The sequence below is a fragment of the Trachypithecus francoisi genome, unplaced genomic scaffold (genome assembly GCF_009764315.1).
Source record: "Trachypithecus francoisi isolate TF-2019V2 unplaced genomic scaffold, Tfra_2.0 Contig01585, whole genome shotgun sequence".
NCBI classification, from domain to species: Eukaryota; Metazoa; Chordata; class Mammalia; order Primates; family Cercopithecidae; genus Trachypithecus; species Trachypithecus francoisi.
In genome coordinates, this window is record NW_022681444.1 from 6,026,822 (window position 1) to 6,048,317 (window position 21,496).

At 55.0% G+C, this 21,496-nt stretch overlaps 1 protein-coding gene, 1 long non-coding RNA gene and 1 other non-coding gene across 6 annotated transcripts in view; 1 reads left to right on the forward strand and 2 right to left on the reverse strand.

Moving 5' to 3' along the window:
- SLC27A4 (solute carrier family 27 member 4) lies at positions 1-21,480 on the forward strand. 4 transcript variants are annotated; one of them, XM_033192513.1, is made up of 15 exons: positions 1-808; positions 1,220-1,304; positions 1,777-1,887; positions 3,279-3,445; positions 5,625-6,019; positions 8,972-9,130; positions 10,735-10,804; positions 10,907-10,998; positions 12,491-12,600; positions 12,878-13,087; positions 13,268-13,394; positions 14,693-14,830; positions 15,038-15,202; positions 15,290-15,436; positions 20,591-21,480. In XM_033192513.1, the coding sequence occupies exons 4-15, from the start codon at positions 3,285-3,287 to the stop codon at positions 20,746-20,748; spliced, it is 1,932 nt and encodes a 643-aa protein (XP_033048404.1). In that variant the 5' UTR covers positions 1-808; positions 1,220-1,304; positions 1,777-1,887; positions 3,279-3,284; the 3' UTR covers positions 20,749-21,480. The 4 variants fall into 4 exon arrangements, with proteins under 4 accessions (XP_033048404.1, XP_033048394.1, XP_033048385.1 ...); XM_033192503.1 differs by having other exon boundaries at positions 1,782-1,887; XM_033192494.1 differs by lacking the exon at positions 1-808 and having other exon boundaries at positions 919-1,323.
- Positions 538-629, reverse strand: TRNAR-UCU. Its single transcript is given in 2 exon segments — positions 538-573; positions 593-629. It is a non-coding gene; the product is annotated as a tRNA-Arg (tRNA).
- Positions 13,351-21,496, reverse strand: part of LOC117072399 — an 18,650-nt gene continuing 10,504 nt past the window's right edge. Inside the window, exon 3 of the long non-coding RNA XR_004432784.1 lies at positions 13,351-13,430. This is a non-coding gene — a long non-coding RNA (uncharacterized LOC117072399). The remainder of the gene's footprint in view (positions 13,431-21,496) is intronic.

Below are 21,496 nucleotides of genomic sequence, written 5' to 3' on the forward strand. Positions count from 1 at the left end.
CGGAGACTTGCTCTGTCACTCAGGCTGGAGTGCGTGGCACAATCTCGGCTTACTGCAACCTCCGCCTCCCAGGTTCAAGCAATTCTCCTGCCTCAGCCTCCGAGGGATCTATTCCAAGTGGCAACTGTAGATGCCCGACATGGTTAATTAACAAGACACCAATTTTTCAGAGGCCAAGAGTCCCAACAGGGCCAAGAATCTGGCCACTGGCCTATGGCTCTGCAGGTGGCATGACAAATAAGGGCATAGGTTTATAGGTTAACTGATTTACTGCAGGGACCAGAGATCATAGATGGTGAAGTTAACTAAGGGCCTCCAAATCTGTGTCCTTTGTGCCAACAGGTGTGCCAGGCTGCTCACAAGACACCATGGTATGAGAAAGGATTCCCCTTAGTCACCCAGACACCAGGTTTATGGCTGTGTCGCAGCAAAGTTGGGTGTGATTTATGATTTTCTTTAAGAACTTTATTTATTAGATAGGTCCTGGAGTCCTCAAAACACGCAGGTGGAAGTCAGGGAGTAGGAGCCATCAAAATTCAACTCTGATGGGACTCGAACCCACAACCTTTGAATGACCACACAAAGCTCAAGCTAGAAGTCCAATGCGCTATCCATTGCGCCACAGAGCCGGCTGTGGAGTGCAGCCGCCCCGCTCACCTCTGCCTGAAATCGCCCTCTTAGCGAGCTTCTAGGTTTGGTGCTGGGTGTTTGCTGAACTCGGCCGGGGCCCGAGCGCGTGCTTCGGGTTTTCGGCTGTGGTGTGGATTGGGGTGCTCTTCCTACATCCGGGCGCTGGGGACATCAGTGGGTAAGGGCCGGGGTCGGCAGGCAGGAAGGGCCGGGGTGAAGTCCGCCTGTCTCCTCGCGGACTCGGAGGTCGACTCGGGGGTCTCCTCGGCCGGATGGGGTGGGGCGGCGTGGACTACAACTCCCAGCTCGCCGCGCGGCGGCGCCACCCAAAGCAGTTGCGCGCGCAGGGCGGGCTGGGGCCGGGCGGCGCCGGGCGCGCTGGGGCTGCGCTGCGCCGCCGGCTCTGTGGCTTGCCGGCCGCGGGGAAGGTGCGGCAGGCGGTTCTGCGGCCCGGCACAGCCGGTTTGGGTTGCGGAAGGCGGGCGGGGGAGGAGCGCGGCGGGCGGGGCCTGGCGGCTGGCGGGGCGGCCGGGCCATGCAGGGCGCAGAGCCGGCTAAGTCCTGCTGAGACCCGGCTTCGTGCGCCCAGGGGCGGCTAATGCCCCTCGCGCTCCCTACTCTGCTGCAACCGGGCCGCATCTGGACGGGGCGTCGCGCGGCGGAGCCGACGCCGGGTGAGCACAGACCGGGCCGGTGGGTTCCCGGGTGGGGAAATGTGCCGGGCCGAGTCGGGCGAGGTGGCGGTGCGGACCCCAGGTGGGGGGCGCGCCCTGCGGCGTTGTTTCCCGGACAGACGCACTGTTACGTTGCTGTCTAGGGGCGAGGGCGGTACGCGTGACCCGGGACAGGGGCCCGAGGGAACTGGTCACCCTCTTCTGGCCTCTTCTTGCCCTATCCGCCATCCTTCCAGGACAGGTTCCTGTCCCTGTGCTGTGGCGGTCTGTGGGAGGCCAGAGATCTGAGGATCCTGGACCCTGGAGTTGGGGTTGAGGACTCTGCTTCAGTTCCCCCGCCCCCGGCTTTTGCTTTTCGCGAGGGGGCGGGGGAGATGGTGTCCCAGGGCTTCTTGTGGTCCAGACCATTCCCTTATCCTGGCTTGGAGGCTCTCAGGCCATTTCACATTTGTGACCTTCATCTACTCCCAAGAACAGGAAAACCCGGAGAAAAACAGCCCCATCAGATGTCCCCTTGAGCAAGTCCTCAAAGCTCCAGGAATAGAATCCAAGAGTCCTAGCTTAGCCCAGCCCCTGAAACACAGTAAGTCGTTCGCCTTCCCCTAAGTCCCAGACCCTAAAGTTCATCCGAGTGTCTGTGTGTGTCTCTGTGTTGTGGGGTGGTATCTTCAAGGTCCTCCTCGCCTCCCTCAATCAGCTTTGCCCCTGGGCGGTCACCTCTCAAGCACCTCCAGGCTCTAACTCGTTTTCTGGGTCGCCCTCTATCGACCAGCAGACGCACTGCGATGCCTGAGCCTGTGGGCAGGGACCCAGCAGGGTATCTTTTCCAGGGAGCTGCCCCTTTGACTTGGCCTGGTCATCCACAGACCCTCCCTGGGTCTCTGGTTGGGGAGTCGAGCCAGATACTTTTTTTTTTTTTTTTTTGAGACGGAGTCTCGCTCTGTCTCCCAGGCTGGAGTGCAGTGGCACAATCTCGCCCCAGTGCAATCTCCGCCTCCCGGGTTCAAGCAATTCTTCTGCCTCGGCCTCCTGAGTAGCTGGGATTACAGGTGTGTACCACCAAGCCTGGCCAATTTTTGTATTCTTAGTAGAGATGGGGTTTCGCCATCTTGGTCAGGGTGGTCTTGAACTCCTGACCTCGTGATCCACCTGCTCTGGCCTCCCAAAGTGCTGGGATTACAGGTATGAGCCACCACTGCTGACGAGCCAGAGGCTCTTAGTCGATACCCACCCCCAGGCCATCTGGTTTAGAGACCTTGGATGTCCCAAGAGTGAACTGTCCTGTTTTGGCTAGAAAAGCCTCTTAGAACTGTCTCCCTATACCCATCGCACAGAGGGCAGAGACTAAAGTCTAAAATGTGAAAGGGGCCGGGCGCGGTGGCTCAAGCCTGTAATCCCAGCACTTTGGGAGGCCGAGACGGGCGGATCACGAGGTCAGGAGATCGAGACCATCCTGGCTAACACGGTGAAACCCCGTCTCTACTAAAAAATACAAAAAACTAGCGGGCGAGGTGGCGGGCGCCTGTAGTCCCAGCTACTCCGGAGGCTGAGGCAGGAGAATGGCGTAAACCCGGGAGGCGGAGCTTGCAGTGAGCTGAGATCCGGCCACTGCACTCCAGCCCGGGCGACAGAGCGAGACTCCGTCTCAAAAAAAAAAATAAATAAAAAAATAAAATGTGAAAGGGTCTTGCCCAAGGTCACTTGGAGAATGGTAGGCAGAGATGGGACTATGAGACGAGAACCAGCCTCCTGCTTCTCACACTTGGAATTCCTCATTTCAAGTGCCAAGCCCCTAGCCTGCCCCCACCAGGCCATGCCTGGAAAGGGACCCCTGTGGTCAGTCACCCAACTCAGTATGGCTAAGCCTTACCACAGGCTGTCCCCTTGGGATCACAGTGGCCTGGCTGTCTGGGCTGGGAGGTAGGAGACCTGGAGGGTGGGTGTTTGGGTCCGCTAACTGCTCTGTGTCTGCAGGCCACAATGCTGCTTGGAGCCTCTCTAGTGGGGGTGCTGCTGTTCTCCAAGCTGGTGCTGAAACTGCCCTGGACCCAGGTGGGATTCTCCCTGCTGTTCCTCTACTTGGGATCTGGAGGCTGGCGCTTCATCCGGGTCTTCATCAAAACCATCAGGCGCGATATTTTGTGAGTACCTAGGCCAGCCTTTCCTGGGGTCTCTCACACTACAGTGAGCTTCTGGTCCCCCAAGTCTCCCCAGGCCAGACCTCATGGTCTCTACCAGCACAGGGCAGCTGAGCTGAGTTCCAGAACAGCAACCTCTGCTCCACACCCTTCCCTTGGCAATGGTACCTGGTACCTCCATCTCCAAGGTCAAAGTCTTTTCCCAGGGAATCTCCCTAACTTGAGGCTCCTAGGCCTTGGGCAGGCTTGGCCTAGGACATACATTGAACACCAAGTGTGTTGAGACATCTGCAAGAGGTCCTGAGAACTCTGTAAGTTTGTGAAAGGGTAAAGAGGAACCTTGGGGAAAGGCCCTGCCCTCAGGTTGGCAGGGGTGCAAGATGGCACAGGGGGCACTGAGTTCTAGAGCAGGGCCCCTACTCAGATGTCTGGGATGACCTGCTCCCCAAAGAAAGCCAGATATGCTCCAAGGGACATCCTGTACCAGAAATACTTATTCCTGCTTGTTCTCTACTAGGTGTCAGGCTAGTTTTGGGGTCCAGAGAGGAATAAGGCAGACCCCATCTGCCAAGCTCAGATTGGTCAGGAGAAAGAAAGGGACACAGCACATCTGTAAACTGGCAGTCCCATGTGGGCAGAGACCCTGGTGCAGAGACCCTGGTGCAGAGACTCTGGTGCAGCGTTGCTCACTACTGTGTCCCAGCACCCAGTTCAGTGACCCACACCCAGCACAGGCAGCTCAGCATTTGTCAATCTGGGTTGATTACAAAAGAAGGCACAGAGCGGTACACCAGGAAGGGTGGTAACTGTGGGAGCATGGAGCAAGGAGAGACAGCCTCCAGCCAGGAATCAGAGAAGGCCTCCTGGAGAAAAAGTGGCTGTACTTGAGAGGTGCCTTAGTGGTGGTGGAAGGAGATGAGTCCCAACCAGAAGGCACAACATCAGCAACAAAGCCATGGAGCCCAGGGCTGGGCGCAGTGGCTCACACCTGTAATCCTAGCACTTTGGGAGGTCGAAGTGAGTGGATCACTTGACCTCAGGAGTTCGAGACCAACCTGGGCAACACGGCAAAACCCCGTCCCTACCAAAATACAAAAAAATTAGCCAGGCACGGTGGTGTGCACCTGTGGTTCCAGCTACTTGGGAGGCTGAGATTGGGAGCATCATCTGAGCCTGGGAAGCGGAGGTTGCAGTGAGCTGACATAGCATCACTGCACTCCAACCTGGGTGACAGAGTGTGATCCCATCTCAAAAAAAAAAAAAAAGGCCGGGCACAGTGGCTCACGCCTGTAATCCCAGCACTTTAGGAGGCCGAGGCGGGTGGATTACGAGGTCAGGAGATCGAGACCATCCTGGCTAACACAGTGAAACCCTGTCTCTACTAAAGAATACAAAAAATTAGCCAGGTGTAGTGGCGGGCGCCTATAGTCCCAGCTACTGGGGAGGCTGAGGCAGGAGAATGGCGTGAACCCAGGAGGCGGAGGTTGCAGTGAGCCGAGATTGCACCACTGCACTCCAGCCTGGGGCAGAGCAAGACTCTTATCTCAAAAAAAAAAAAAGAAAAAGGTGGCAGGAGTGGGATGTTGCCAAGTGATTCCACAAAGTTATTGAACATCTATCTACTCTGCCTGGCACAGGACCCAGGGGACAGAGTGTTGTATAAGACAGAAGCCTATCCCAGCTAGGCACACAGGGAGAAAGACTGGACAGACCAGTAAACTCATTCTTTATTTACTGTGGTCATGGTGGGTGGGGGGAGCAGCTGGACTGTGGGAGGCCCCAAACAAGGAGTTTGGACTTTTACAGGAAGCTCTGGAGACCTAGGAGGTTTCTGCTGGAGCAGCGGGCTGAGAGGGTAGGAGTTGAACTCTGGAGCCAGAGAGGCCTGGAGTTCAAATCTCAGCTCAGCCACCCTCCATCCATGAAGCTCTGAGCAGGCCACGGCACCACGAGCCTCGATTTCCTTCTGTGTAAGGGAAGACAGGAATCACACGAACTCTCAGTGTTACTGAGCAGCATCAGTAAGATGGTGCATGTTCCCAGCAGAAGCCAGGAGATAGAAGTGTTGTAGGGCATCTGGCTCATGAAGCATAGGCTGGCGAAGCAGCAGCCTGGGGTAGGGTGTCAGGACCCCTCACTCCCAACCATGGCAGGCACAACGCCCTCTCTTGCTCACACACAGTGGCGGCTTGGTGCTCCTGAAGGTGAAGGCGAAGGTGCGACAGTGCCTGCGGGAGCGGCGGACGGTGCCCATTTTGTTTGCCTCTACCGTTCGGCGCCACCCCGACAAGACGGCCCTGATCTTCGAGGGCACAGATACCCACTGGACCTTCCGCCAGCTGGATGAGTACTCGAGCAGCGTAGCGAACTTCCTGCAGGCCCGGGGCCTGGCCTCAGGCGATGTGGCTGCCATCTTCATGGAGAACCGCAATGAGTTCGTGGGCCTATGGCTGGGCATGGCCAAGCTCGGTGTGGAGGCGGCCCTCATCAACACCAACCTACGGCGGGATGCCCTGCTCCACTGCCTCACCACCTCACGTGCACGGGCCCTTGTCTTTGGCAGCGAAATGGCCTCAGGTGAGCCCCAAGGGGGTGAGGGACAAGCAGGAACTCCATGGGATCTTACACTGACCACGGCTCCCTTCCAGCCCTGCCGAGGCTGTGTGGGTCAGTGGTTAAGGGCACAGAGTGGGGTCAGACAGCTTAGGCAGTGCCACGAGTAAACTGTAGATCCTGGGAAAGGGACTGATTTCTCTGAGCCTCAGTTTCCTCATCCGTAGTTCCTACTTCATACTGTTTTCAAAAAGGTACTTCAGGCTGGGCGTAATGGCTCACACCTGTAATCCCAGCACATTGGGAGGCCAAGGCAAGAGGATCCCTTGAGCCTAGGAGTTTGAGACCAGCCTAGGCAACATAGTAAGATCCTGTCTCTACTAAGAAACTTTTTTTTGAGACAGGGTCTTGCTCTGTCACCCAGGCTGGAGTGCAGTGGTGCAATCACAGCTCACAGCAGCCTTGACCTCTCAGGCTCAAGCAATCCATCCACCTCAGCCTCGTGAGTAGCTGGGACTACAGACATGCACCACCATACCTGGCTAAATTTTGCATTTTTTGTAGATACTCAGTTTTGTCATGTTGCCCAGGCTGGTCTCAGACTCTTAAGTTCAAGCAATCCACCTACCTCTGCCTCTCAAAGTGCTGGGATTATAGACATTAATCCTCCTGGCCTACTAAAAAAGTTTTTTAAAAATTAGCTAGGCATGGTGACATGGACCTGTAGTCCCAGCTACTCAGTGGCTGAGGCAGGAGGATCACTTAAGACTAAGGTCGAGGCTGCAGTCAGTGGCGATTGTGCCACTTCACTCTAGCCTGGCAGACAGAGTGAGACCCTGTCTCAAAAAAAAAAAAAAAAAAAAACGCTGGGTGCGGTGGCTCATGCCTGTAAATCCCAGCACTTTGAGAGGCCGAGGTGGGCAGATTTGAGATCAGGAGTTCGAGACCAGCCTGACCAACATGGTGAAACCCGGTCTCTAATAAAAATGCAAAAAAAAACTAGCCGAGCATGGAGGTGCGCACCTGTAGTCCCAGCTACTCGGGAGACTGAAGTAGGAGAATCGCTTGAACCCAGGAGACAGAGGTTGCAGTGAGCCAGGATCACGTCACTGCATTCCAGCCTGGGTGACAGAGAGAGGTTACGTCTCAAAAAAAAAGATACTTCACCTGAAGCACTAGCAACATGGCTGATGCGAAGTGGCCCCTCAGTACAATGGTAATCATCCTTGTGACTAATTAGGCCATATCTAGCTCATCTGTATAATGGGAACAAAATTAATTCCCCACTGTCCTCACAGAGCCTGCATTTTATTTGCTGCCACAATGGGCACCTGCAAAGTGCTGACGCTGCTGCTTTCCAAGAGCAGCTCTAATCGCCATAAAGACCAGGGAAGGTAGGGATCTTGGTTTTATGGATTATGAGCCTGGGGTTCAGAAGGGTTTGTGAGGAGCTCACCCAAGGTCACACAGTTGGTAAGTGGCAGAACTGGGGTTTGATCTTCAGCTTGACCACAGTGCTCTGTTTTTCTTCCCCACACTGTTGTGTTTGTGGGATAATGAATGGGGAAGTCATTAGGATGCTGAAAGGGGGCCAGGCACGGTGGCTCACGCCTGTAATCCCAGCACTTTTGGAGGCCGAGGAGGGCAGGTCACTTGAGCTTGAGAGTTCAAGACCAGACTGGCCAACATGGTGAAACCCTGTTTTTACTAAAAATACAAAAATTAGCCAGGTGTGGTGGTGCACGCCTGTAATCTCAGCTACTCAGGAAGCTGAGGCACAAGAATCACTTGAACCAAATGAGCCGAGATCATGCCACTGCACTCCAGCCTGGGCGACAGAGTGAAACTCCGTTTTTTTTTTTTTTTTTTTTGACACGGAGTCTCGCTCTGTTGCCCGGGCTGGAGTGCAGAGGCGCGATCTCGGTTCACTGCAAGCTCTGCCTCCCGGGTTCACGCCATTCTCCTGCCTGAGCTTCCCGAGTAGCTGGGACTACAGGCGCCCATCACCACACCCAGCAAATTTTTTGTATTTTTAGTAGAGATGGGGTTTCACCGTGTTAACCAGGATGGTCTCGATCTCCTGACCTCATGATCTGCCCGCCTCGGCCTCCCAAAGTGCTGGGATTACAGGCGTGAGCCACCGCGCCCGGCCGAAACTCTGTCTTAAAAAAAAAAAAAAGATGCCGAAAGGGGGCCAGGCACAGTGGCTCATGCCTGTAATCCTAGCACTTTGGGAGACCAAGGCAGGAGAATCTCTTGAGCCCAGGAGTTCAAGACCTGCCTAGACAACATAGTGAGCCCGTCTCTATTTTAAAAAGCAAAAAAAAAAAGAAAGAAAAGAAAAAATGGTGCTGAAAGAGGAGAGAGGGAAGAAGGCAGCCAGGGAAGAGGAGAGGGTTGGGCAAATCAAGAGGAAGCCAGGGAGGTGGGGCCAGGCTGACCAGCGCTGCTCCATGCCTGGGCGGGTGGTTATGTGATGTCTGTGCAGCACATGCGGGAGCCTGAGAGAAGGTTCCCACTCTCGGAAGGGGATGGACGGCCACTGGCCTCTGACCCGCACTCCTCCCTTCTATCTGGTGCCCCACAGGGTAAGTAGTGCGGGACAGTGGGTGGGAGCCCAGACCTTGGTGTGAGGTAGAGCTGGCATTGCATGCCAGGTCCAGCACATTCTACCTGTGAGCAGGTCCTCTCATTCTCAGAGCCTCAATCTTCTCATCTGTAAGAGGGGCAGTCATTGGTCCCTCCTTCCCAGGGCTGTGAGACCAGGGAATGCAGGTAAAGCGGGCCTACTCTGTGGTTAACCCGTGGCTAATAGAACCGTTGCGGGTGCCCCTGTCAGCACTGAAGGCCCAGTTGCTTCACTGCCTCTCCTTCTGCCCAGCCAGTCTCCTCAGCAACATGGCCAGCCCTGCTGGGAGCAGAGGTCCTTGGCAACATGGGATTTTCTGGCCTGCTGACTGCCCTGTCTCTCCACAGCCATCTGTGAGATCCATGCCAGCCTGGACCCCTCGCTCAGCCTCTTCTGCTCTGGCTCCTGGGAGCCCAATGCGGTGCCTACAAGCACAGAACACCTGGACCCTCTGCTGAAAGATGCTCCCAAGCATCTGCCCAGTTGCCCTGACAAGGGCTTCACAGGTGGGCTCCGTCCCCACCCCACAGAGGGGCGCTTTCACGGGCCCTGGACAAAGCACTGGCCTCAGTGCCAGAAGGAGGCTTTTCTGGAAACTGGCCGTGTGCCTGGAACATGTCACATCACCTCCTTTTTCCATGTGGAAAATGGTGACAGTAAACCTGGGCTCCTCCAGGGTTACTGGGAAGGTGGCATGAGCTGATGTGTGTCACGGTGCCAGATATAGGGCTGAGCACACAGGAGCTCACAAAGTCCAGTCTGATTTGCTGAACAAGCTTTCATTGATGACTAATGTAGAATCCTGTGGGCTCCAGGAACCTGCCTGGTCTGGGCTTTGTTGGGGTTGGGTGGGAGGGTGGGTGAGGAGCAAGACCCTTTGAATATTCATCAAGTGCCTCTTCAGTGCAGGACACCTTGGGATCTCCAGCTGTGATCCTCTCCCAGGGCTGTGCTGCCTCCCTGACCCCGCCTCCAGGCAGCCTCCCTGAGCCTCTCACCCCTCTCCTTTTATACTGTAGCCTACCTGGTTCTTCTGCTCTTCTCATTCCCTTTTCTGTGAAGCCACATTGCCTGGTGGCTCAGAGCTTGGGCTGTTGAGTCAGATCCGAGTTTATATCCTGGCTCTACTGCTTCCTTTGTGTGAACCCTGACACTTGCCCTGCCCTTGGAGCCTCAGTTCCCACAGCCATAAAACTGGGGACAGTAACAGAACCTACTCTATGGGTAGCTTTGAGGGATGAAAAAAATACAGTGGGGCCAGTCCTGAAGCTAGGGTATGGCAGGAGGGGCTCAGTAACTGGTCATTGTCATCAGCACTGTTTAACTTCTCTCTTGTATGTGAATCTGGTCTCTCAGGTGCATTTGTCAGCTACTTCAGGGCAGGGACTCTGGCTGGGTTGCCCCGGTGCCCTCATAGTGCCTAGGGCTGGCAAACAGCAGGCAGCCAGAGAGCGTGAGGTGTCTTGGCAGGCGTTCTAAACATGTGGAGTCTTCCTGTGGAGGTCCTGACCTCCAGGGAACCTCAAGTCTGGTAGGGCCAAGCCTCGCATAGAAACTCTAGCGTGGCAGTCCCTGTCGAGGGCTGCAGAGTGGGGCAGATCAATGCTCAGCAGTGCGGAAGCTACCTCAACACCCTACTTCCTGCAGCTAACCTCCCTGTCCTCTATGACTTGGGGCAGGTGTCACCTTTATCGGGAAGCCTACCTGGCACCACCTCCCTCCTGCAAGCTTGGGCTGAATGTGGCTACTGGGTTTCGACAGGTCCTGTGGCCTCCCTTGGCACTTGCTGCTTAGTATTGGAATTGCCTGTGTCCTCATCTGACTGTTCCACTGAGCTGTGACTGCCAAGAGGGCCAGGCCCATGCCCATCTTGCTCACTGATGTCTCTCTCCCCGCAGGGCCTAGCACAGAGCAAGGGCCCAGGAAATATTTGTTGGAATGGATGCTGGTGTTGGAGCTGAGTGGTATCTGAGGTCATCAGAACAGGCTTCCTGGCAAGGGTGTGATGGGAACAGGTGTTGAAGGGTGTACACCTCCAGGTGTCCGCCTGTGTGACCCTGTGCCCAGCCCTGAGCTGCCCCCAACAGCCACTCGCATCTGTTTTCTTTAGATAAACTGTTCTACATCTACACATCGGGCACCACAGGGCTGCCCAAGGCCGCCATCGTGGTGCACAGCAGGTAAGGGGCAGGTGCCCAGGGTGGGGTAGGCACAGGCAGGGCTGGGGAGCCTCCTCTTGCCTTTTCAGGGCCCACTCAGCCCTCGGCCCTGTGCCCTCCCAGGTATTACCGCATGGCTGCCCTGGTGTACTATGGATTCCGCATGCGGCCCAATGACATCATCTATGACTGCCTCCCCCTCTACCACTCAGCAGGTAACTCTAGGGCTGTCACTCAGCCTCCAGCACCTGCCAGGTCTCCAGGAACCCCACCCCTGTCAGACAGTGTGCTGCAGTAGAAACACACAGCTTTGGACCAGGTGTGGTGACTCACACCTGTAATCCCAGCACTTTGGGAGGCCAAGGCAGGTGGATCACTTGAGCCAGCTACCTGGGAAGCTGAGGCATGAGAATTGCTTGAACCTGGGAGGCAGAGGTTGCAGTGAGCTGAGATCACGCCACTGCACTCCAGCCTGGGCAACAGAGTGAGACAGTGTCTCAAAAAAAATAAAAATAGGCCAGGCGCAGTGGCTCACACCTGTAATCCCAGCACTTTGGGAGGCCGAAGCAAGCCTATCACGAGGTCAGGAGTTCGAGACCAGCCTGGTCAACGTGGCAAAACCCCTTCTCTACTAAAAGTACAAAAAACAGCTGGGCTTGGTGGCAGGTGCCTGTAATCCCAGCTACTCGGGAGGCTGCGGCAGGAGAATGGTTTGAACCCAGGAGGCACAGGTTGCAATGAGCCTAGATCACGCCATTGCACACCAGCCTGGGTGACAGGGCAAGACTCCGTCTCAAAATAAATAAATACACTTAATTTAATTTAAAAATAAAAATAAACAGGATTAGCCAGGCGTGGTGCACATGCCTATGGTCTCAGCTACTGGGGAGGCTGAGACAGAATCACTTGAGCCTGGGAGTTTAAGGCCAGCCTGGGCAACATGGTGAGACCTGTCTCTAGAAAAATTTTGTTTTAGGCCGGGCACAGTGGCTGACGCCTGTAATCCCAGCACTTTGGGAGGCCGAGGCGGGCGGATTACGAGGTTAGGAGATCGAGACCATCCTAGCTAACACAGTGAAACCCCATCTCTACTAAAAATACAAAAGAAAAAAAAAAAATAGCCGGGCGTGGTGGCAGGCACCTGTAGTCCCAGCTACTTGGGAGGATGAGGCAGGAGAATGACGTGAATCCGGGAGGCAGAGCTTGCAGTGAGCCGAGATGGCGTCACTGCACTCCAGCCTGGGCAACAGAGTGAGACTGTCTCAAAAAAAAAAAAAAAAGAAAAAAGTTGTTTTAAATTGAAAAAAGGATGAGCATACCAGCCTCACAGTGTGTGTGGCAGTGTCCCACGGAGCATCTGGGCCTGTCTCATTTCAGTTTGTTTCCACAGATAAGCATGGCATTGCTGCTGTTTGTAGGGGCTTACACGAAGACAACTTGAATAAATATAGCTCCTGCCCTCCATGTGCTTACAGTCGGGTGTATATGTGAGTGTAGGAGAGGGGCAGGGAGCAAGAGTGCAGCACCAGGGAAGAGCCTGGTGATGGAAGCCAGGGAGGCTTCTTGGAGGAGGTCACCCAAGGCAGGCAGATGTGAGGTGCAGAAGCCTGCAGGGCAGCGCAGGCCTGCCTGGCTGGATGGCAGTATCACTGGTTTGGGGAGGGTCTTCATCTCCCTGACCCTCAGGGGCCATCCCTCTGCCTCCAGGAAACATCGTGGGAATCGGGCAGTGCCTGCTGCATGGCATGACGGTGGTGATTCGGAAGAAGTTCTCAGCCTCCCGGTTCTGGGATGATTGTATCAAGTATAAGTGCACGGTGAGCGAGAGTGGAAGGGGTGAACTGTCCTTTTCCCCTTGTTACCCTCTTCCCAACTACACTTCGGGGCATCTATTTTATAGCTGAGGTGGCCAGTCATTCCAAAGGGCTCATTTGTGGCAAAGTCCCCATTGTTCAGATGGGGAGACTGAGACCTGGAGAGTGAAAGGATGGCATGGCCAGCCCCTGGGGAGAGTAGGAACTTGAGGGATCAGGAGAATCCTAGTGTAGTGAGGGCAGCCTCTGGAGCCTCGAATCACACCAAGTTCACCCCCAGATTGTGCAGTACATTGGTGAACTGTGCCGCTACCTCCTGAACCAGCCACCGCGGGAGGCAGAAAACCAGCACCAGGTTCGCATGGCACTAGGCAACGGCCTCCGGCAGTCCATCTGGACCAACTTTTCCAGCCGCTTTCACATACCCCAGGTGGCTGAGTTCTACGGGGCCACGGAGTGCAACTGTAGCCTGGGCAACTTCGACAGCCAGGTGCGGCCAGGTTGGGGACGGGCGAGGCCGCTGCAGGGATGGCCCACGGAAGGCACTGGACGCAGAGGGGAGGGCAGAGTTCCAGCGTGAGATTGTGGGTGCTGGAGTCCCACCTCCCCCTCATTGTCCAGTTTTGGGCCCATGGTGAGAGAGCCCAGGCCCAAGTCTTGGCCTTCGCAGGTGGGGGCCTGTGGCTTCAACAGCCGCATCCTGTCCTTCGTGTACCCCATCCGGTTGGTACGTGTCAACGAGGACACCATGGAGCTGATCCGGGGGCCCGATGGCGTCTGCATTCCCTGCCAGCCAGGTCTGCCACTTGGGGTTCAGAGAGGGAGGGACTGGTCTGCAAAGGAAGGAATCCAGGTGTGTGTGGATGGGAAGCCCTTTTCTGACCAGTGGCCATCAGTTAGCTCTGCTCCTAGAGCTACAAGTTACTCATTTCTTTATGTATCCATCCATTCATTCATTCACCATTCTATCTGTCCATCAGTCCATTCATTCATTCGTTCTTCTTCTTTTTTTTTTTTTTTTTGAGATGAAGTCTCACTCTGTTGCCCAGGCTGGAGTACAGTGGCGTGAGCTCGGCTCACTCTAACCTCTGCCTCCTGGGTTCAAGCAATTCTCTTGTCGCATCCTCCTGAGTAGCTGGAATTACAGGCTCGGCCACCATGCCTGGCTAGTTTTTCTATTTTTAATAGAGATGGGGTTTCACCATGTTGGCTAGGTTGGTCTCGAACTCCTGACCTCAAGTGATCCACCCACCTTGGCCTCCCAAAATGTTAGTATTACAGATGTGAGCCACCATGCCCAGCCTCATTCATTCATTTTCATATTCCAAATGACCCTGAGTCCAGGCTGCTTGAGATTTATTCTGACTCGGCTCCTTAGCTCTGTGTCATGGGCGAGTATTCAGCCTCTCTGTGCCTAAGTCCCCTTACCTACAAACTGTGCCCATGCCGCACCCGCCCGTGGGGCTGGCCTGAGGATTATGTTTGGTAAAGAACATAAAACTCTGAGTGGGGCCCGGCATGGAGCAGGGGCTTGGGGCACTGGCTTCGTTAGGCTGTCCTCAAGGAGCCTGACCTATGTTCATCTTCCCATCAGTTTCAAGAACAGACATCACTGGCTCAGTTTGTCCGACCTGCCAAGATGAGCTCTTGGGCTGGGGGAGGTGGGGCATTTCTGTGGCAAGCAGCGTGACTCAGATCAAGACGCAGAGTACAGGCTGGGAGTGTTGGCTCACACCTGTAATCCCAGCACTTTGGGAGGCTGAGGTGGGCGGATCACCTGAGGTCAGGAGTTCAAGAACAGCCTGGCAAACAGGATGAAACCCATCTCTACTAAAAAATTTTTTTTAAAAATTAGCTGGGCGTGTTGGCATGCACCTGTAGTCTCAGCTTCTCGGGAGGCTGAGGCAGGAGAATCGCTTGAACCCAGGAGGTGGAGGTTGCAGTGAGCCAAGATTGCACCACTGCACTCCAGCCTGGTCAACAAGAGCGAAACTCCGTTTCAAAAAAAAAAAAAAAAGACGCAGGGTATACCTGGTGACGGGCCAGGTGGGAGAGGCTGCCTAGGGCAGATCCGAACCTGCCTTCCCCACCCCAGGTGAGCCGGGCCAGCTGGTGGGCCGCATCATCCAGAAAGACCCCCTGCGCCGCTTCGATGGCTACCTCAACAAGGGCGCCAACAACAAGAAGATTGCCAAGGACGTCTTCAAGAAGGGGGACCAGGCCTACCTTACTGGTGGGTCCCCAGCCCTTCATAGCCCCTTCCTGAGGGTTGGGGGAGGAGGGGACCTTCTCCCACCTCCAGAGGACACCTTCCCAGGACTCCCCTAGTCCTGGCTCTTGTGGTTAAACAAATCCTTGGGCTCCAGCGAAGCCTCCCTGGCTTGAGCCCTGGACTCAGAGCTGGCCAGGCCCAGCCCTGCCTCATCCAGCCCCTCCCTAGGTGATGTGCTGGTGATGGACGAGCTGGGCTACCTGTACTTCCGAGACCGCACTGGGGACACGTTCCGCTGGAAAGGTGAGAACGTGTCCACCACTGAGGTGGAAGGCACACTTAGCCGCCTGCTGGACATGGCTGACGTGGCCGTGTATGGTGTCAAGGTGCCAGGTATGTGCAGGCAGACGCGAGGTGTGGGTGGGGAGGCGTCATCCAGGGGCACCACCAGCTGCTCAGTGTCTACCCTGCCACCCCCAGGAACCGAGGGCCGGGCCGGAATGGCTGCCGTGGCCAGCCCCACTGGCAACTGTGACCTGGAGCGCTTTGCTCAGGTCTTGGAGAAGGAACTGCCCCTGTATGCGCGCCCCATCTTCCTGCGCATCCTGCCTGAGCTGCACAAAACAGGTGTGTCCCGCCCCTGCTCTAGCTTTCGGATCCCAGGTCCCTTCCCGTTTCCTTCTGGAGAGACCCGGTTGGCTGTCATTTGACCTCTGCACACAGCCTGGCCGGGCAGTTGGTAAAGTGACCTGCCCATGTAGAGGTGAGCAGACGGGGCTGGCAGAGAGGACACACATTGTTCCTTAGTAGAACAAATATTAGGTGCCAGGCACTGCGCTAAGCCTCAGGATACGGGTGGTGAACTCTGACAGGACATTTGCCTTCTTGGAGTTTTAGAGCAGGAGAGTGGCTGGCCTAGGACAAGGCATTCCAAAGGTAAAGAATGGACCACATAATCTGTCATGAGATTAGAGTTAAACAGATAAAAAGAAGAAAAATGAACCACAGAGCAAGCTGATCGGAAAGCAAAAAGGAGGACGCTTGGGATGAGTAGAAGGCTCCTCTGAGGAGGGGATGGTTCAGCTGAGATCTCAATGAAAGGGAGGACTTTATGGGGGTGGGAGGCACTCTAGGCTGCAGGAATAGACACTGTAAAGCCACTAAAGCAGGAAGGAGCTTGGGTGCTCGAGGAATGAAAGGGGGCCCCCAAGGCTGGAGCCAAGTAGAGGGGCAGGCAGTGGCATTGAAGTGGGAGAGAAGCCAGCAGGGGCCAGAAGTCCAGGGCCTTGCAGGCCAGGGTAGGAGTCGGGACTGTCCCGGGGCAGTAGGGAGCCACAGAAGCATCTCAGCAAGGCTGGGCACAGTGGCTCATGCCTGTAATCCCAGCACTTTGGGAGGCCAAGCAGACAGATCACTTGAGGTCAGGAGTTTGAGACCAGCCTGGCCAACATGGCAAAACCTCATCTCTACTAAATATACAAAAATTAGCTGGCCGGGCACGGTGGGTCACGCCTGTCATCCCAGCACTTTGGGAGGCCGAGGTGGGCAGATCATTTGAGGTCAGGAATTGGAGACCAGCCTGGCCAACATGGTGAAATCCCATCTCCACTAAAAATACAAAAAAAATTAAAAATTTAGGCTGGGCACGGTGGCTCACACCTGTAATTTCAGCATTTTGGGAGGCCAAGGCAGATGGATTGCCTGAGCTCAGGAGTTCGAGACCACCCAGGGCAACATGGTGAAACCCCATCTCTACCAAAAATACAAAAAAAAATAGCTGGATGTGGTGGTGGGTGCCTGTAGTCCCAGCTACTTGGGAGGCTGAAGCAGAAGAATAGCTTGAGCCCTGAGGTGGAGGTTGCAGTGAGCCAAGATCGCACCACTGCACTCCAACTTGGGCTACGTCTCAAAAAAAAAAAAAGCCGGGCGTGGTGGCTCAAGCCTGTAATCCCAGCACTTTGGGAGGCCGAGACGGGCGGATCACAAGGTCAGGAGATCGAGACCATCCTGGCTAACATGGTGAAACCCCGTCTCTACTAAAAATACAAAAACTAGCCGGGCGAGGTGGCGGGCGCCTGTAGTCCCAGCTACTTGGGAGGCTGAGGCAGGAGAATGGCGTAAACCCAGGAGGCGGAGCTTGCAGTGAGCTGAGATCCGGCCACTGCACTCCAGCCTGGGTGACAGAGCGAGACTCCGCCTCAAAAAAAAAAAAAAAAAAATGTAGCTAGGCATGGTGTTGGGCGCCTGTAATCCCCGCTACCTGGGAGGCTGAGGCATGAGAATCACTTGAACCTGGGAGGTGGAGTTTGCAATAAACCGAGACCATGCCACTGCACTCCAGCCTGGGAGACAGAGTGAGACTCTCTCAATATAAAAAAAAAAAAAAAATTAGCCAGGCATGGTGGTGCATACCTGTAATCCCAGCGACTCGGGAGGCTGAGACAGGAGAATTGCTTGAACCCAGGAGACCCAGGAGGCACAGGTTGCAGTGAGCTGAGATCATGCTACCGCACTCCAGCCTGGGCAACAGAGTGATACTCTGTCTCAAAAAAACAGAATCTCAGCAGGTGGGAACCTGGTGAGACTCATGCTCTACAAAGCTCTCTGGCTGCTGGTTACAGAGTGGGAGAGGATTGCAGGCAGCCCTGAGGGAGCTGGGAGACGAGGGAGGGCTGTTGCAGTTGTCCAGGTGGGAGGTGGGCCCTGGGCCTGCAGTCGCCCACAGGACAGCACCATCTTTCTATCTGTTGGCCATTGGTGGCTCTCAAGAGTTCCCTGATGGGCAGGAAATGCTGAGGCTCATGCCCATACCTGCCCATGCTTTCCTCAGCCCTTGGTGCCCCTTCTGGGCCCCCCCGGCTGCTCACCCTTGGAGCACCTTCCCCTGGCCACCTCCCATGTTGTCATCATGTCAGTCCTGCCTTGATGGTGGACACTCCCTAGTCAGTGTGGCTTCTGCCAGACAGTGGGTACCTGGAGTGCCCAAAGCACTGGGGAGGGTTTAGGACTTCAGTGTGTTTCTGAAGGATGGAGACACTGTGGCCAGGCTAATGGCCAAGACCGGGAGCTTCCGGAGGACCGGGCAGCACCACACTCCTGGCCAGGAAAGGCAGGGAGGCTCTCAGACCTTGTGTTTCAGATGCGCTTTGCTGCAGAACAAACCCCCCCAAACTTACTTGCCCCAAAATGGCTTGAAGCAGCCACTTCATGAATTCATCATTCTGTGGGTAAGCAATTTAGGGGTTAAGTGCAGCTGAGCAGTTCTCTTTTTGACCTTGCTTTGGGGTCACTGAAAGAGCTGTCATCACCTAGTAACTTAGCTGGGGCAGGAGGCAGTTAGATGGCCTCACCCCGGTGTCTGGCTCTCGACTGCTTGCTTCTGCAGCACTGTCCAACAGAACCTTCTGTGGCGATGGAAATGTTCTAGGTTTCTGCTGTCCAACACAATAGCTACTAGCCTGGCAGCGCTAGTGAACACTTGAAAGGTGGCTGCTGGCTGGATGCCATGGCTCACGCCTGTAATATCAACACTTTGGGGTTAAATTTTGTTGAATTTAAATTTATTGATTTATTTATTTGAGATGGAGTCTTACTCTGTTGCCCAGGCTGGAGTGCAGTGGCGTAATCTCAGCTCACTGCAACCTTTGCCTCCTGGGTTCAAGTGATTCTCCTGCCTCAGCCTCCCCAGTAGCTGGGATTACAGGCACGTGCCACCACACCTGGCTAATTTTTGTAATTTTTTTAAATTAGAGATGGGGTTTTGACATGTTGGCCATGCTGGTCTCGAACTCCTGACCTCAGGTGATCCGCCCACCCCGGCCTCCCAAAGTGCTGGGATTACAGGCACGAGCCACCGTGCCCGGCCTTATTTAATAATTGAAATGTAGATAGCCACATGAGGCCATATTGGACAGCGCCAGTCTGGGCCCTCACCTGGGACGGCTCATCTCTGCTCCACATGGCCTCTCACCCTTTGGAAGGCTAGACTAGCCCCAGGGCACCCCCAAGCGGGTAGAGGTGGAAGATGCAAGGTCCCCCGAGGCCTAGACTCACCCAGAACTCCTACAACATTGTTTTTACCACTTTCTGTTGGTTAAAGCAGGTTGTAAAGCCAGTCCAGATTGAGGCCAGTGGAGGTTGAAAAAGTAGAGCTCTTGCCAGAAGTGCCAAAGCCACATAGCAGAGGTGTGTGTGTACAGGGAGGGGAGGAACCTGTAGCCATTTTTGGTAGTCTGTCTCATCCAGGTTCCAATCCCACTTCTTTTTTTTTTTTTTTTTTTTTGAGGCGGAGTCTCGCTCTGTCACCTGGACTGGAGTGCAGTGGCCGGATCTCAGCTCACTGCAAGCTCCGCCTCCTGGTTTACACCATTCTCCTGCCTCAGCCTCCCGAGTAGCTGGGACTACAGGCGCCCGCCACCTCGCCCGGCTAGTTTTTGTATTTTTAGTAGAGACGGGGTTTCACCGTGTTAGCCAGATGGTCTCGATCTCCTGACCTCGTGATCCGCCCGTCTCGGCCTCCCAAAGTGCTGGGATTACAGGCTTGAGCCACCGCGCCTGGCCCCAGTCCCACTTCTACCACCCTGAGCATCAGTCTTCTCATCTGTACAGGATTAATACCATTGATTGAAAGATGCAGCCAGGCATGGCAGCTCATGCTTGTAATGCTAGCACTTTGGGAGGCTGGGGCGGGTGGATTGCTTGAGCCCAGGAGTTCAAGATCTGTATGGGCAACATGGTGAAACCCTGTCTCTACAAGAAATACAAAACTTGGCCAGGCACAGTGGCTCACGCCTGTAATCCCAACACTTTGGGAGGTCAAGGAGGGTGGATCATCTGAGGTCAGGAGTTCGAGACCAACCTGACCAACATGGTGAAACCTTGTCTGTACTAAAAATACAAAAAATTAGCTGGGCGTGGTGGTGGGTGCCTATAATCCCAGCTACTTGGGAGGCTGAGGCAGGAGAATCGCTTGAACCCGGGAGGCAGAGGTTGCAGTGAGCCAGGATCGAGCCACTGCACTTCAGCCCTGGTGACAGTGCAAGACTCCATCTCCAAAAAAAAAATAAGAGAGAAATACAAAACTTAGCCAGGCACAGTGGTGCCCACGTATAGTCCTGGCTACTTGGGACGCTGAGGTAGGAGGATCACTTGAGCCCGGGAGGTGGAGGTTGCAGTGAGTTGAGATAGCATCATTTCACTCCAGCCTGAGTGATAGAGCGAGACCCTCTCTCAATAAAAAAGAAAAAAATACCATGAATACTTTATATACGAGTAAGAAAATATGTGCTGCTAATTATACTAGTTCAGAGATGTTAAAATCCGCAAGCACTTCCATGTTAGAATCCAGAGAATAAGGTTGAGCACCTGCCCTGTGGGGCTGATGTACAGATGAAATGAGCTCACACTGTTATCTGGTCGGTACTCAAAGGGAGACATCACAGTCAGAAGACCTCAGTTCTGGTCCCCACTCTGCTGTCACTCAGTATGTGATACTAGGCAAATAACTTCCCTTTTCCAGGCCTGTTTTCCCATCTGCAAAGTAGGGGTGGGTGGGTAACTAGCAGCTGTCCCCAGGCCCCAACTTTGCCACAGCTGCTCTATTACTTTAGGTAATAGGTAGAACATTCTTTGCAAACTGTAAAGGGCTGTGCCTCCTCCTCCCCCACTTCCCTCCCATGTTTGTCCTCCAGCCCTGCTCCCTGCCTTCCTCAGCACTGGTGGTGGGGTTCCTGGGAGCTCAGGCCCCTGCCCTGCACTGAGTCTTCTTCCCTGCTCTCCCAGGGACCTACAAGTTGCAGAAGACAGAGCTACGGAAGGAGGGCTTTGACCCGGCTATCGTGAAAGACCCGCTGTTCTATCTAGATGCCCGGAAGGGCCGCTACGTCCCGTTGGACCAAGAGGCCTACAGCCGCATCCAGGCAGGCGAGGAGAAGCTGTGATTCCCCCCATCCCTCTGAGGGCCAGTGGATGCTGGATCCGGAGCCCCAGTTTCCGCCCCAGAGGGGTCCTGGACAAGGCCAGACCAAAGCAAGCGGGGCCTGGCACCTCCATCCTGAGGTGCTGCCCCCTCCATCCAAAACTGCCAAGTGACTCACTGCCTCCCCAACCTTTCCAGAGGCTTTCTGTGAAAGTCTCATGTCCAAGTTAACGTCTTCTGGGCAGGGCAGGCCCTCTGATTCCCAGGCTGAGACTGACGCGTCTTCTCAGGATGATGTCTTGGGTCAGGGTAGGGAGAGGACAAGGGGTCACCAAGCCCTTCCTAGAAAGCAGGGAGCTTATAAATGGAACCAGGGTAGAAGTCCCCAGACTCAGGAAGTCAACAGAGTGGTCAGGGACAGTGGTCACATCCATCCAGTGGCCAAAGAGAATTGTAGCCCCAGAGCTGCCCAAGTTCACTGGGCTCCACTCCCACCTCCAGGAGGGGAGGAGAGGACCTGACATCTATAGGTGGCCCCTGATGCCCATCTACAGTAGGAGGTCAGGACCGCACTCCTGGTCTCTCCCCACTCCCCATCCTCCTCCCTGGGTGGCTGCCTGGCTGTGCCTCAGGCAGGGCCTTTCAGTCCTTATGGGTCTGTGTTACCTCCATCTCAGTCTTGGCCTGGCTATGACAGAAGGAGGAATGGGGGAGGGGGCTCAGGGGCCAATAAATTCTGCCTTGAGTCCTCCTAGCCTGTGTGCAAGCCA